Here is a 14,383-nt window from a genome sequence, read left to right on the forward strand (position 1 = left end):
CCAGGTGGTAGGAGACTCCGTCTCAAAAAACCAGTGATAGGAAAGACACTTGAGCTGAGTATAGATGTAGAGGTCTGTAGTGCCAGCCCTCTGAGAGCAGGGGCAAGGCCAAGTGGCCCGCACTCAGAACCACAGGATCCTTGGTGAGTTTATGTAGCCCACTTCAGTATCGGCTGCTGTCCTTTGGGGACAGTCTGGTAGGTCTGCGTATGCAGCATGAGATGGTATGGCCTAGTTCCTGATCCACCACTTTTCATGGTGTCTTCCCTGTCTAGACTTGGGGATTTCCTGGTTAAGGAAATGGCCAGCCTGGCCTCTGGTCTGGAGGAAAGCCAAGTGGCTGAGGGCAGAGTAGGAGACAGGTCAAAGTCCTATGGCCAGAGCAGGAGGGGCCTGACGCCTCTGCCTGGCCTAATGGGTAAAAGCTCTTGGGGCTTATCTGGCTGGCTCCCTGGACTCGTGCCCACGTTCATTCATTTGTTCAATCATTCATTCACATAACCTCAAGGCCAGTGAACATGAACCTAACAGAGTTCAGTTCCCAGCACCCACTGTGGCTCTAGGTTCAAGGAACCTGTTGTCCCCTTTTTCTGTCCATGGGCACGAGCACACTGGTGTACACATTCATATACACATGTACGTAAGTAAAAATCAATCTATTAATAAGCAGTATGGCCGGCCAGTGGTGGCAGAGCCTTTAATCCCAACACTTGGGAGGCAAAGGCAGGCAGTTTGGAGACTCAGTGCCCTCCCTGGCCGCTGAAGGCACCAGGTGTGCACACGGTGAGACCAGCATACCGGAAGTCAAATGCTCACACACTAAGATCTGTTTAAAAGTAGCCATGGAGTTATAAAAGGAAGTGAGTAGTGATGGACACTTTTTGATATATGTCACAATAAGGTTAAAAAAATCCTGTCTTCCCAAAATATCGCTTACCTATGGCTTCCTTTGCTGGTTTGTTGTCTGTATTTTGGAGAAGACAGCATGTTTTTTATGCCCTTTAATTTCTCTCTCGTTCTCTTTCTCTCCCTCCCCCTGTCTCTCTGTTTCTTTGTATGTGTGTGTCTCTGTCTGTCTGTCCCTCTGTCTCTGTCTCTCTCTTTGTGTGTGTGTGTGTGTGCCTGCCCATTAAGTCAGAAAAGGGTGTCCAATGCCCTGGAATTTACTGTGGGTAAGTAAGAACTCCGTGGGCGTCTCCAAGAATGGCATGCCCTCAAATGCTGAGCTGTCCAAGAATTTTGGACCTAAGACCTGGTGCATGGCCCTAGCACATGCTTTTCAACTAAACTACATTCCCCATCCTCAATTCCCTTTTTAAAAAATGGGGGCTGGGAGATGGCTGGGGGGGGGTAAAGGCACTGACTCCAGGTCCCACACGGTAGAAGGAAAGAACAGACTCCTCCAAGTTGTCCTCTGATCCTGGTGCACGGACAACTTTCGCCCCGCCCCCTACCCCTGCCAAATAAATAAATGTCATTTCAAAAGTATAAGAGCCTGGAAGGGGGCATAGAACATTAACACTTGTTAATCCCAGGAGGCAGAAGGATCTGGAGTTCAAGGATACAGGACACCATCTCTAAAGACCAAAAGGTAAACTAGTTCACAAGTGTTAAAAAATTGATCACCGTGACAAAAAAGAGAGAATGAAAGGACCTGTTTATAGAGGTCATTACAAGGTGAAACACTTAACAAAAAACACATGTTGCCTGTTTCTCTTGCAAGCAGGGGATGAAGGAGAGGGTGAGGTCTCAAGAGGGCAGTGGGAAGGTGGCTGTGTGTGGCCTTGGGCCACACTGTCTGCAGTTACAAAAGTGCCCACAAGACAAGAAGGAAGTGCTAAGGGCTGATGGTCAGCCTGCCGAAAGACACCCTAGGAATTTTCCTAGCGTGCTGCCTGCCAGGCCCAGGTGCACAGCAAGCCTGGTGTTTTTGCTGGACTTTCCAGACCGTGCTGTTAGGGACTGGGATGAGTAGCCTTTGAGAATCAGCCATTGGGCTACCCTTGTTCTTGGCTGCTCACTGTAGTAGAACCCACCCCCAGGGCTGGGTGTACCAACACAGCTTCCCCCCACCCTCTTCTGGAGGCCGAGAGTTCCAAGGCTAGCCTGAATAGCTTAGTTCCAAGACAGAGAGTTCCAGGCTAGCCTGAAGAGCTTGGTGTAGCAACGCAGGAGAGCACTTTGCCTTTGAGAGTCCCCGGAGATGGGCTGTGGCTGTGGCTCAGAAGTAGATGCTCTGTAATTTTGAAATTTCCAGATTGCACTGTAACTTGGCCCCACCCACTCTCTCTGAGTCCCTCGCCATCGAGTCATTGCAAATAGGCACAGCATTGGCCAGCTAGGTTGTAGACAAGTCTTGAGACCTGTGACTCTGGTGACATGGTAGCTTCTGAGCCACCTACTGTGGAACGAGAGAGAGGCCAGAGGTTCTGCCTTACCTCCCACCCCACCTCTGCCATTTTTTTTTCCTTAAACAGGGTTTCTCTTGTAGCCCTAGCTGTCCTGGTACTCACTCTGTAGACCAGGCTAGCCTCTTAATTCAGAGACCCTCTTCCTCAGCCTTCTAAGTGCTGGGATCAAAGGCATGCACCACCACCGCTTGGATCAGCCCTGATACTTTTAAAACAGTGCCTCAGGGGCTAGAGAGATGGCTCAGTGGTTTAGAGCACTGACTGCTCTTCCAGAGGTCCTGAGTTCAATTCCCAGCAACCACATGGAGGCTCACGACCATCTGTAATGGGATCTGATGCCCTCTTCTGGTGTGTCTGAAGACAGTGACAGTGTACTCATAGACATTAAATGAATAAATAAATCTTTTTAAAAAAAAGAATGGTGTCTCATTTTTTTATATCTCTGGCTGGCCTGGAACTCACAGAGATTCACCTGTCTCTGTCACTAGGGAGATCCCCAATGTACTTGGCTCAGCTTCTTCCCTGCCCTCATGATCCCTCCTACTGAGTGTCACCACCTTCAATCCAGAGCCAGGATCCAAGCTTCCTCCTCTCAGATAAACCCTCTAGTCAGCTCAGGGTGAGGCTCTGAAAACAAGAGGCCTGCTGACCATGGCTTTTTGTCTCTCTTCCTCCACAGTGTTGGTGGCATTAGGGTCCAGCTCTTCCACTGCTGGGATTAAAGACACTTGCCACCACGGCCGGCTCCCAAGTTCCCTCAGCTGTCTGAGGAGAAGTCAGACTCTGGAGGACTGGGGCGGGGTCAGATGGTGTCTTACCTATGTGGGTGTCTGCTGCTGTATACATGTGTGTGCAGACATCATCTCTCCTAGCTTTCTGAGACGGGGTCTATTACTGACTTAAAACTCACCTGGAGGCTAGGCTGGCTGGCCAGTGAAGTCCAGAGAGCCTCCTGACTCTGCTTTCCTGTGCTAGGATTAAGAGCACACTCCAGAAGCCAGGCAGTGGTGACAGGCGCCTTTAATCCCAGCACTGGGGAGGCAGAGGCAGGAGGATCTCTGAGTTCAAGACAGCCTGGTCTACAGAGCGAGTTCCAGGACATCCAGGGCTACACAGAGAGACCCTGTCTGGGAAAACCAAAAGATACAAAAGCACACACCAGGCTAAGCTCTGTGGCTGAGAGTGTTTTGTTTATTTCTCTTGCAGAGAGATCTAACTTCAGTACCAAACATCAATGTCTGCTAGTTTACAACTGTCTGGAACTCCATCTACATGCCTTTGACCTCCACAGGAACCGCCGCCCCCCTCCCCCCCCACACACACACAGAGAAAGAGAGAGAGAGAGAGAGAGAGAGAAGATTGTGAGCTTTAAAGTAGGTCCCAGAGACAGAACTCAGACCCTCAGGCTCTGGCTTGTAGGCCAGGACTGAGCCATGTCCCTGGTCCGGAAGTACTTCTAAAGACAGTCTCATTAAGTCAGGCTGTCCTCAAACTCCCTATATAGCTGATCTGGCCTTGAACTCCTGAGTCTACACCTCCTAAGCACTGGGATCACAGGCTTTTTTTAAAAAAGATTTATTTTATTAATATGAGTACTCTGTAACAGACACACCATTTTAGAGGGCATCAGATCCCATTACAGATGGCCGTGAGCCACCACGTAGTTGCTGGGAACTGAACTCAGGACCTCTGGAAGAGCATAAATGCTGAGCCATCTCTCCAGCCCCACGTTTGCTGGCTTGTGTGAGGCTATTCGAAGGCCTCGTGGAGAGACTTAGTGGGGCGTGAGGCGGGCAGATTCAGACATGGAAGATGGGAAAGGAAGGACAGGGCTGGTGCAGAGGCCCTGGGACGGGAGCAGTTGGGGTGGTCTAGAACCGTCGGCCCGGGCAATAGGCAGTTGGTAGAACAGGTTTTCTGTACTTCGGTGCCCATAGCTGCCCCACCGTTCAAGCTCAGCAATCCCCAGAAAGTGAAAGACTAAGCAAGAGCCTCATGGGCCCGCCCCATCCCCAACCCCCAAGGAAGAAATCACTTCTCCTTTTTAGTGTATTTAAGGCCCAGCCCGGGCTATAGGGAGAAGTGGCCCCGCCACTGCCCAGCCATGGGGGACATCTTCATTCGCCACATTGCCCTCCTGGGCTTCGAGAAGCGCTTTGTTCCCAGCCAACACTATGTGAGTAGCCCAAGTAGCCCTGCAGGAGCGCATAGTGGGGACAGTGCTGTCACCCTGGTGCTACCCAAAAATCATCTGGACCAGGGAAGGATGTGAGGGGAAGGGGAACCAGGGGACAAGGGAAAGATATTAGGAGAGGGGGACCAGGGGAAGGATATGAGCCGAACACCAGGAAAGGATATGGGGGGTGGGATTATGGGAGGAGTGGGGGTCAGAGGAAGATGTACGAAGGTGGGGACCTCTCAGTCACAGGGCTCTTTCTTACCCTTGGGCTTCAGGCTTCTCTTGGGTGTCTACAAAGGACTCTGACATGGTGGACAGACACCCCTGTGCACTGTTCCCAGCTGCCTCCCCCTCTGTCCTCACACCAAGTCCCACCACCCTCTGTCCAGTGCCTAGGACCAAGGCTCACTCTCCCAGGAAACCTCCCTGTCTAGTCAGCTCGGGGAGAGGCCCTGCACACTGTGGCTTTCATCTCTTTCCTTCTATGATGTTGGTTTTCCGTTTGAGTCTAGATCCCTAGGAGGTGGCATCACCAGGAGAGATGAAGTCTTCTCTTTGCCCTGGGGAGATGAGGTGGAGATATATCTGCCCATCTCTCTCTCACGTGTATATATCTGCCCATAGACCCTATCACTGGGTCTGCAAGGCTGAAGGCAGGCCAGAGATGATGCCACCCAGCACTTGTGAGGTGTTTACCTGGGACATTTAGTGGTATGAGCTAAGTCTCTTCCTCCCTAACTCCCTCCCTCTCTTCCTCTCTTCTTCCTCTCTAAATATTCTGAGTCATTCCACAATAAGCAAGTGACTTTGTAAACCAAAGCCGCACCAGAAGGGGGGACAGCAGTCACCCTGGGTTTTTCTTTTATGTCCTCCATCCCTCTACCGGAGACAATCACCAATCACGGGGATATTTTTAGACAGTCTCACAACGTAGCGAAACCCCCAAAGATTGCCTCGCCACAACCCCTCAGCTCTCCACCCACAGCTCTCATGGATGCTGAGTGCCCCTCTTTGCTCTAACACCCCTCAGGTATACATGTTCCTGGTTAAGTGGCAGGACCAGTCGGAGAAGGTGGTCTACAGAAAATTCACCGAGATCTACGAGTTCCACGTGAGTGTTGGGGGAGGGGCGGATTCTATCTGCAGCTTTGCCTCGGCCTTTGTGGAACTCAAGCTCAGCATGTATCTGAAGAGGTTAGCCTGGGCTACATAGTGACTTCCCGAGCTACACAGGGAGATCCTGTCTCAAAATAAATATATGAATGGGCCAGGAACAGAGAGATAACACACACACACACACACACATACACACACACAGGGAAAGGAGAGGGAGAGAGAGAGAGAGAGAGAGAAGAGAGAGAGAGAGAGGAAAGAGACAGAGAGACAGAGAGACAGAGACAGAGACAGAGAAAGAGAAACTATTTCAATGGGACTCGTGTGGACCCAGTGGCTTCCCTTCCCAGTGAGTGTTATGAACGTCTCTAACTTATTTTGGAGCATCCTCTTTTTTTTTTTTTTCTCATGTATCCAAGACCGGCCTCAAATTCACTACACAACAAGGATGCCTTTTAACTGCTGATCCTCCTGCCTCACTTCCTGAATGTGTGCACCCCCATTCCCCATTAACACAATGCTCCGGGTGGATCGCAAGACTTCATGCGTGCTAGGCAAGCACTCTGCCTTGGAGCCCCAGCCCAGGTTTTCTTCTTCCATCTAGAAAATGCTAAAGGAGATGTTCCCCATTGAGGCGGGCGAGATCCACACAGAAAACAGAGTCATCCCACACCTCCCAGGTAAGAGCATGACCTGAGCCCCTCAGCAGGGTCCCCTGCCCCAGGGGCCCCTCCTCTGCTCTCCAGATCCCTTCCCACACACATTTAGACTGGTGTGAGTGTGCTCATGGGTCTCTGGCGCCCCCACCCAGCACCCAGGTGGTTTGATGGGCAGCGTGCCGCGGAGAGCCGCCAGAGCACACTCACTGAGTACTTCAACAGCCTCATGGGGCTGCCCGTGAAGATCTCCCGCTGCCCACATCTGCTGGACTTCTTCAAAGTGCGGCCTGATGACCTGAAGCTTCCCAATGACAGCCAGTGAGTAGCCACTTCCGGGGGGGGGAGGGGACACGGGGACAGAATGCCCAGAGGGTGGGGAGCCCCCAAGTTCAGACAGTGCTCTAAACCTGTGCCCTGGGACCTGGCCAACACTGCATCTACATAGGCTCATGTCACCATGGGACATTCTGGAGGGGCCGGAAGTGGCCCCCCTGGGAGCTCATAGCCCCTCCCAGGCCAAGTTATCTGGCTGGCAGGGAAGGGCTGGCTTTGTCATCGTCCTAGGGTTTGCAGTACACAGTGTGCCCCCTCCTGTGTTTGGCTGCACAGACAACCCCTCATTTGTAAGACAAACTGTGTCCCCCCTGCTTCCCCTGACAGGGCTGGGCCAGTGGATACCTTCTCTCTGTGGTGACCTTCTTTTCCCTGGTTCCCTTTTCTATTGGGAAGTCCTCCTGCAGGTGTAGCCTTAAACCTTCCCTTCTGGTCTGTTCCATATTGCATGTTCTTTCTCCAGGGTGAAGAAGCCAGAGACATATCTGATGCCCAAAGATGGCAAGAGTAACGTAGCTGGTAAGAGGCTAGAGGTGCCCAGGGACAGAGGCACCCAGGGGTGGGGGTACCCAGGCACTGTGGGCATAATCGAGTGTGGGGTTCTGGGAACAGAACACTGAAGAGGAGAGGAGGAGAAGCTTTGGGGTCATGTTACCTTGGAGATTGGGGTTGTCCTTACCAGCACAGTCCAAGACAGGAGAATCAGAAGGTCAAAGTCATCCATGGCTACAAAGTGAATTTGAAGCTATCCTGGACTACATGTGACCATGTCTCAAAAGACAAACAGGGGCGGTCTAGTGGAGCCTTGAGTGTCAGTACTAGGGTGGCAAAGGCAGGTAGCTCTACACAAGTTCCAGTCCAACCTGATCTACATAGCGAGTTCCAGGCCAGACCTACGCAGACCCTGACTCAGGACAATGCATTTGAAAGTCACAGAGGCACTCTGGGAGCATGCTCACCTCTGAAAACACAGTTCTGAGCACCTTCCTTACATGTGAAAGGTGCTAGGTGCTCAGTACACGAGCTTGGCTGATTTCCAGTGCGCAGTGTGTGACAACTCCCATGAGCCTGGAGCTGGGTAGCTGCCCTTGTTTTCCTTGGTGTCCCCCCGCAGGGGACTGCCCTTCCTGCTAGGTCCATTCACCCTGCCCTCCCTCTGTGCAGACATCACAGGTCCCATCATCCTTCAGACCTATCGGGCCATCGCTGACTACGAGAAGAGCTCAAGGACGGAGATGACCGTGGCAACCGGAGACGTGGTGGACGTTGTGGAGAAAAGCGAGAGTGGTCAGGACCTCCCTGCCCAGTTTTAGGGGGACATATGCCCTTGAGTTTGTGCAGAGGCCCAAGCCACCTCTGACCTCAATCTCAGGCCTATCCCATACCTAGATTGCATTAGGGGCACTGTCCCACATGCTCATGGCATAGGGCTCTGAGCTTGTGCTCCTGGAATGGGATTTGGGGGTGGAGTGTTGGGGACATGGGTGAGTGTGAGCACTGAGTGTATCCTCAGTACCCTCATGGATGAGGAAGGCTGCCAGGTACCACCCTTCACTGACTTCTCTGTGCCCCTGACATAGGCTGGTGGTTTTGCCAGATGAAGACAAAACGAGGTTGGGTCCCTGCATCCTACTTGGAGCCACTTGACAGTCCCGACGAGGCGGAGGACCCGGATCCCAACTATGCAGGTGCTTCCTGCCCTCTGAGGCAATATGGGGTGTGGGATGAAGGGGAGAAAGGGGGTACAGGGACATGAAGAAGCCAGTAGCTCTTCCATTATTTTCAGCCTGGAGGCCTGGGTAGATGGTGATGTTGCTGGTCAGAGACGTAGGAGGCAGAGTAGAGGGGCAGGGAAAAGACAGCCAGGATGCTGTGAGCGCTGGGGAGCCTGGAACCAGGGTGGGGGAGGGAGCTGTCAGAAAGTGGAACTGACAAAGGCTGGGAAGGAGGGCTTCCTGGAGGTGGCATTAACATGGACCCCCCCCCCCCAAGGGTATAGTTGGCACCGCCAGGGCTTGAAAGATCTGCATGGAGTTTGAAAGCAGAATATTTCGGTCATGCTTTAAGACTGAGAGATTCCACTGGGTATGGCAGGACATATCTATTACCTCAGCCATTCTGGATGCTCAGACAAGAGGAGCTCGAGCCCAAGGCTGTTTAGGCAGGCAGCAGAGCATCTCCCAGTCTGGGCAATGCTTAGTGACACCCTGACAAAGAATATTGTGGTGTGTGTATGTGCGTGTGTGCATTGGCGTGTGGGTGTGGATTAGTGTTACCTTGCTTTCTATTGCTGTGATAACCCCCATGACCAGAAGAAGCAAGATGGGGAAGCAAAGGGTTTATTTCGTGTTATACTTCCAGGTAACAGGTCCATCTATCACTGAGATAACTCAGGGCAGGAAACTGGAGGCAGGAACTCAAGTAGAGGCCAAGGAGGAACACTGCTTACTGGCTTGCTTAGGCAGATTTCTTATATAATCCAGGCCCACCAGCCCAGAAATGGCACTGCCCACAGTGGGCTGAGACCTCTCATATCTATTAATCAAGAAAATGCCCCACAGACTTGCTTACAGCCCATTCTGGTGGAGGTGTATTCTGTTGAAACCTCAATAGAGGTTACACTTCTCAGATGATAGCTTGGGACAAAAACACACACACACACACACACACACACACACACACACACACACACACACACACGAGCACACATGCTAGCACTAGGAGTGTAGCTCAGAGGTAGAGCCCCTGCCTAGAATCCCCCAGTGAGGGGCTGGGGGCATGGCTCAGTGGTAGAGCCCCTGCCTAGAATCTTCCAGTGAGGAGCTGGGGGTGTGGCTCCACAGTAGAACACTTTCGCTTCATATTACAAGCCTCTCTGGTCCTCTCCTTACAGTGTATAAAATATTATCTTAAAAAAAAAAACTTAGAAAAGGAAACCAAGAAGTAATAATAGCTCTGAGGGGACTGAGGAGTGGGTTGTGTGCTTGTGGTAGTAGCTAGACAGCTGGAGGAAGCTGAGCTCTGAGTAGACTCTGAATCTCACGGGCTGCTCCCTCCACGGACCAGGTGAACCATATGTAACTATCAAATCATATGCTGCTGTTGAAGAGGATGAGGTGTCTCTGTCTGAAGGTGAAGCCATCGAGGTCATTCATAAGCTCTTGGATGGCTGGTGGGTGGTCAGGTAGGAGAGCACACCCACCCCCCCTGCACATATCTATCTGAGTGGGTTTGGGGGACCTAACTTGGGCTCTGAGCTGACTTGTCTGTGTGATTCTGGAGTCTTCTGTCCTCTTTAGCCACTGAGTTTCATCTCCAGGACCTTCACAATCAAACAAACAAAACAAAAACAAAACAAAACAAAAAAACCCAAGCAAACAAGAAAGAAAATGATAGTCTATTTTGGTTTATTTTAGTTTTTCCAGACAAGGTTTCTCTGTGACTGTCCTGGAACTCACTTTGTAGACCAGGCTGGCCTCAAACTCACAGAGATCTGCCTGTCCCTGCCTCCAGAGTGCTGGGATTAAAGGTGCAAGCCACCATCACCCAGAGACTCTTAGACTCTTAAAGGTGGCACAGCACATCCCTGCAAGATACACACATCTAACTTCCTTCCCCGCCCGGACTTGGACAGGAGGGCTGGGGGCATGAGAGGCTTGGGTTGATGCAGATGAAACAGCTTGGCTTGTTGGATGTGGATGTTTGAAATCTCTTCGCTGGCATTGGTTCTCATGAGTGAGCATGAAGGCCAGCTGTGTGCACACACCCCTCACGACTGCCTGAGCCTCCAGTGTGACCCATCTTGCAGGAAAGGGGATATCACTGGCTACTTCCCATCCATGTACCTGCAGAAGGCTGGGGAGGAGATAACCCAGGCCCAGAGAAATATCAGAGGCCGCGGGGCACCACCTCGCAGGTGAGACGGGTCCTGATGGGGCAGGCCTGAGGGAGACCTAAGGAGGTTTCTGGCTGGGTAGGTACCTACCAGGTTTAGTGCTGTGCCTTCGCTGTTGTTGGAGGTGGCAGACACAGGGATGGAGGAGAAGAAGGTCAGGGACAGACCTAGTGAGGTGCCTACAGATGCTTAGAGTCCTTGGGAGATGGTCTTGCTCTGGGCAGTCCAGAACAAGGGTCATGTTGATTGCCAAAGTGGATGTGTGAAACAGGCTGGGTAAGATCCTTGACCCCCGTACCACCACCCTCCCCCAGCTCTCAAAGGTTCCCTTGTCCCCATTCCATTTGTTAAATATGTTTAGGACCTGATGGGTGCCAGTCCCTCTGAACCCACTTGCTGAGACCAGGCTTAGGATCTCAGGGTATCCTAGTCTCTCTGTACCCTACCCTCTAGCCAGGCTCAGGGTGCCAGGGGCGTCCACCCGTTTCCTGGGGGCAGCCACTCCGTGGCACTGACACTTGCATCCTGCTGGGCCAGGTCGACCATCCGCAACGCACAGAGCATCCACCAGCGTTCCCGGAATCGCCTCAGCCAGGACACCTATCGCAGAAACAGTGTCCGATTCCTGCAGCAGCGAAGACGCCCAGCGAGACCGGGGCCACAGAGCACTGAAGGCACAAAGGGTGAGGAGCCCTGGAGAAGGGCAGGGCCGGGGCCAGAGGGTGGAGGTAGGTTCAAGGGGCAGAACGAGACTTAGGAGTGGGATCAGGACTAGAAAATAGGAGCAGCTTACAACTGGAAGGCTGGGGCCTCTGATGGTCCTGACTTTGATTTGCAGACAATCCATCCACTCTGAGTGCCAAACCACAGCCCGCGGTGCCTCCGAGACCCAGCTCAGACCTCATCCTGCACCGCTGCACAGAGAGCACCAAGCGGAAGCTGACATCCGCTGTGTGAGGGGCGGTGGCACTGAAAAGTGTCCTATTCCTTTCCCTGTATATATTTGTATATAGCTGTAGATTGTCCTGAAGCTGTTTGTATTTTAATGTTAACTCCACTTCCCTAAGAAGGGCTGCTTAGTCACGTGACTCCAACTGAACCTTCCCATTTTAATTAGTAAAATAAAAGAAAGCCAGTGACTGGGCGGGGTGAGGGAGGTGGAGAGGGCTGTGAGGTCTGAGGAGGTCAGAGAGGATGAGGGGAGGTCATGGCAAGATGGAGGTTTCCAAGGACCAGCTAGACCCAGGTAATTGGCGTTAAATAACTATGAACATTAAGGATTTTATAGGTCTAATATCTCATATAGAAGGGCAGTTTGTACCTTTGTCTATTTGATGCCATCTTGTTGTGTAGAGGGTTTGTGGATTGAGAGTTGAATATATAAACCTGTATAAAAAGCTATCGGGCTGTAGTGTTGTATTTATGTGGGATTTTGGGGTACAGAAACACCCTGGGACAGAGGTGGAGAACAGGCGATATAAACTCGCCAGGGAAGGGAGTTGTGAGAACAAGTTGAGCTGGTGGCAGCTCGGACTGGGCGCAGGAGGTGCTTGTTGCTCTGTATCAGGATCGGGCCTGAGGAGTGAGACCTCAGGGCCGGTAAAGAGATATACCTTTTTATATTTTTAATATTTACTACAACATATAGCCTCGGGTCAGAGGCTCCTCCCCTGCCCTAATGTTTGGAGTAGACGGAGACTGCAGCAAAGGACAGGACTGGGTTTCTCTCTAGGGGTATCACTAGGATGAGAGGCGACAGTGAACCGTTAGGGGAGTTTGCAGGAACAAAACGGGTCTGATTACCTGCTGCCTTAGTCTTGACTACGGACAAGTTTGCAGAAGGCCAAGTGCCTTAGGAACGCCCTAGGAAAGTGTTTTCTCAACCTGTTGGCCATGACCCCTTTGGGGGGATGTCTAAAGACTCTTTCATAGAGGTTGCCTAAGATTGGAAAACAGTTATTTTTATAGATTTTTACATCATGATTCATAAAAGTAGCAAAATGACAGTTATGAAGTAGCAATAAAAATTATTTTATAATTGGGGGTCCCCACAACACTGGAAACTAACAGTATTAAGGGTCACAGCATTAGGAAGGCTGAGAAGCACTGTCCTAGGAGCTCAGGATATTATTGCCCAGTTGGTAGAGTGCTTGACTAGCATGCACCAGGGTGTGGCTTCCACTCCCAGAATCCCATAATTGGGCATGTCCGTGTTTTGTCATCTGGGTGGAACTCATGGCCAAGAGTCCAGAGGACTGCTGTTAAGTTCATGGTCAGTCTGGGCTATATAGGGAATTTGAGGTCAGATTTAACTACAATGTGAGATCCCGCCTCAAACCACCCCATCCCACAACAACCTTGGTGGAAAGCAGCTGTCTTTAGTGGATAATGCTTGACACCTTCATTGTCTTCAGGTCTCTAGGACCTTGTTGGTATTTCCATCCCCAAACACAAAGAAAACGAATGGCTGGTTTTGTCAACTTGACACAAGGCTGGTGTCATCTAAGAGAGGGACCTTCAATTAAGGAAATTCATGCAAGGGGCTGGAAAGATAGCTCAGTGGTTAAGAGCATTGGCTGCTTTTCCAGAGGACTGGGGTTCAGTTTCCAGCATTCACAGGGTAGGTCACATCTGCCTGTACCTCCAGTTTTAGGGGATCTGATGCCCCTCACACAGACATATGCAGACAAAACACCAATGCACATAAAATAAAAATAAATACACATTGAAAAAAAATCTGAGAGAAAATGTCTCCATAAGATCCAGCTGTAAAGCATTTTCTTGGCGATTGATGGGGAAGGGCCCAGCCCATGGTGGGTGGTGGTCTTGGGTTCTATAAGAAAGCAGGCTGAGCAAGCTGTGAGGAGCAAGCCAGTAAGCAGCATCCCTCCATGGCCTCTGCATCAGCTCCTGCCTCCAGGTTTTGCCCTGAGTTCCTGTCCTGACTTTTTTCAGTGATGAACAATGTGGAAATGTAAGCCAAATAAACCCTTTCCTCCCCAGCTTGCTTTGGACCACGGTGTTTTATCCCAGCCATAGAAACCTAACTAAATCAGAAACCATGGTGCAAAATGAAGCCACACATCCCCCCTGTAGTGGCCTGGCGTTGCAGGCCTGCCGTTCCAGTTGCCCAGAGATGAAATACTTTCACCACTTTCCTTCTTGGAAAATAGGTCTCGCTATGGATCCCAGGCTGCCCGCCATCCTCCTGCCTCAGGCTTCTGCATGCTGGAATTACAAGTGTGCACCATCTTTGGTTTTGTTGTTTGTTTCCTAAAGTGAAGTCCTGATGGACAGCTCTGTGTGTGTGTGTGTGTGTGTTTGATATTCAGGATTTCCCGTGGGTCAGGTTGGCCTCTAACTCCCTTGGTTGTAGAAGATGACCTTGAACTCCTCATCAGGTCTCCATCCTTAAGTACTAGAATTTCAGGCCTGCCCATCCCATGCCCTACGGCTGCTTCTCTATTTCTGATCTTGCTGACATTGAGTTGTACCAGCCTTAGTGTTTCCTGCCATGTGCTGGTCAGGGAGGCTGCCCAAAGGCCTGTGTGTGCAGGAAAGCCAAAGAGGGAGCAAGGGCCACACCCATGGCTGCCAGCTTGTCAGGGCATCACTGTCTGCTGACCATCAGTTTCTCTGAGTGCACACGCGGTGCTGGGCTTACTCCAGGGAATGTCAGCAGTTTTCTTAGGGTAGATCTATCATGAAGCAGGCAGAGGCCATTTGGAACTGCACTGACTTGGGCCTTTGAGCACATGGCTTTTGGGTCACATTTTCTCTTTTCTTTTCCCCT

General features: G+C 51.2%; 1 protein-coding gene across 1 annotated transcript; it reads left to right on the forward strand.

Annotated features, from left to right (window-relative positions):
- The first annotated feature begins 4,505 nt into the window (after positions 1 to 4,505).
- On the forward strand, positions 4,506 to 11,933 carry NCF1 (neutrophil cytosolic factor 1). The gene is made up of 11 exons (XM_080941370.1): positions 4,506 to 4,587; positions 5,621 to 5,701; positions 6,308 to 6,383; positions 6,515 to 6,680; positions 7,159 to 7,214; positions 7,860 to 7,982; positions 8,276 to 8,383; positions 9,762 to 9,879; positions 10,504 to 10,611; positions 11,128 to 11,273; positions 11,429 to 11,933. Exons 1-11 carry the CDS (start codon positions 4,516 to 4,518, stop codon positions 11,545 to 11,547), a joined length of 1,173 nt encoding a protein of 390 aa, XP_080797496.1. The 5' UTR covers positions 4,506 to 4,515; the 3' UTR covers positions 11,548 to 11,933.
- Positions 11,934 to 14,383: the final 2,450 nt, after the last annotated feature.

This window comes from Micromys minutus (genome assembly GCF_963924665.1).
Source record: "Micromys minutus genome assembly, chromosome: 29".
Lineage (NCBI taxonomy): Eukaryota > Metazoa > Chordata > Mammalia > Rodentia > Muridae > Micromys > Micromys minutus.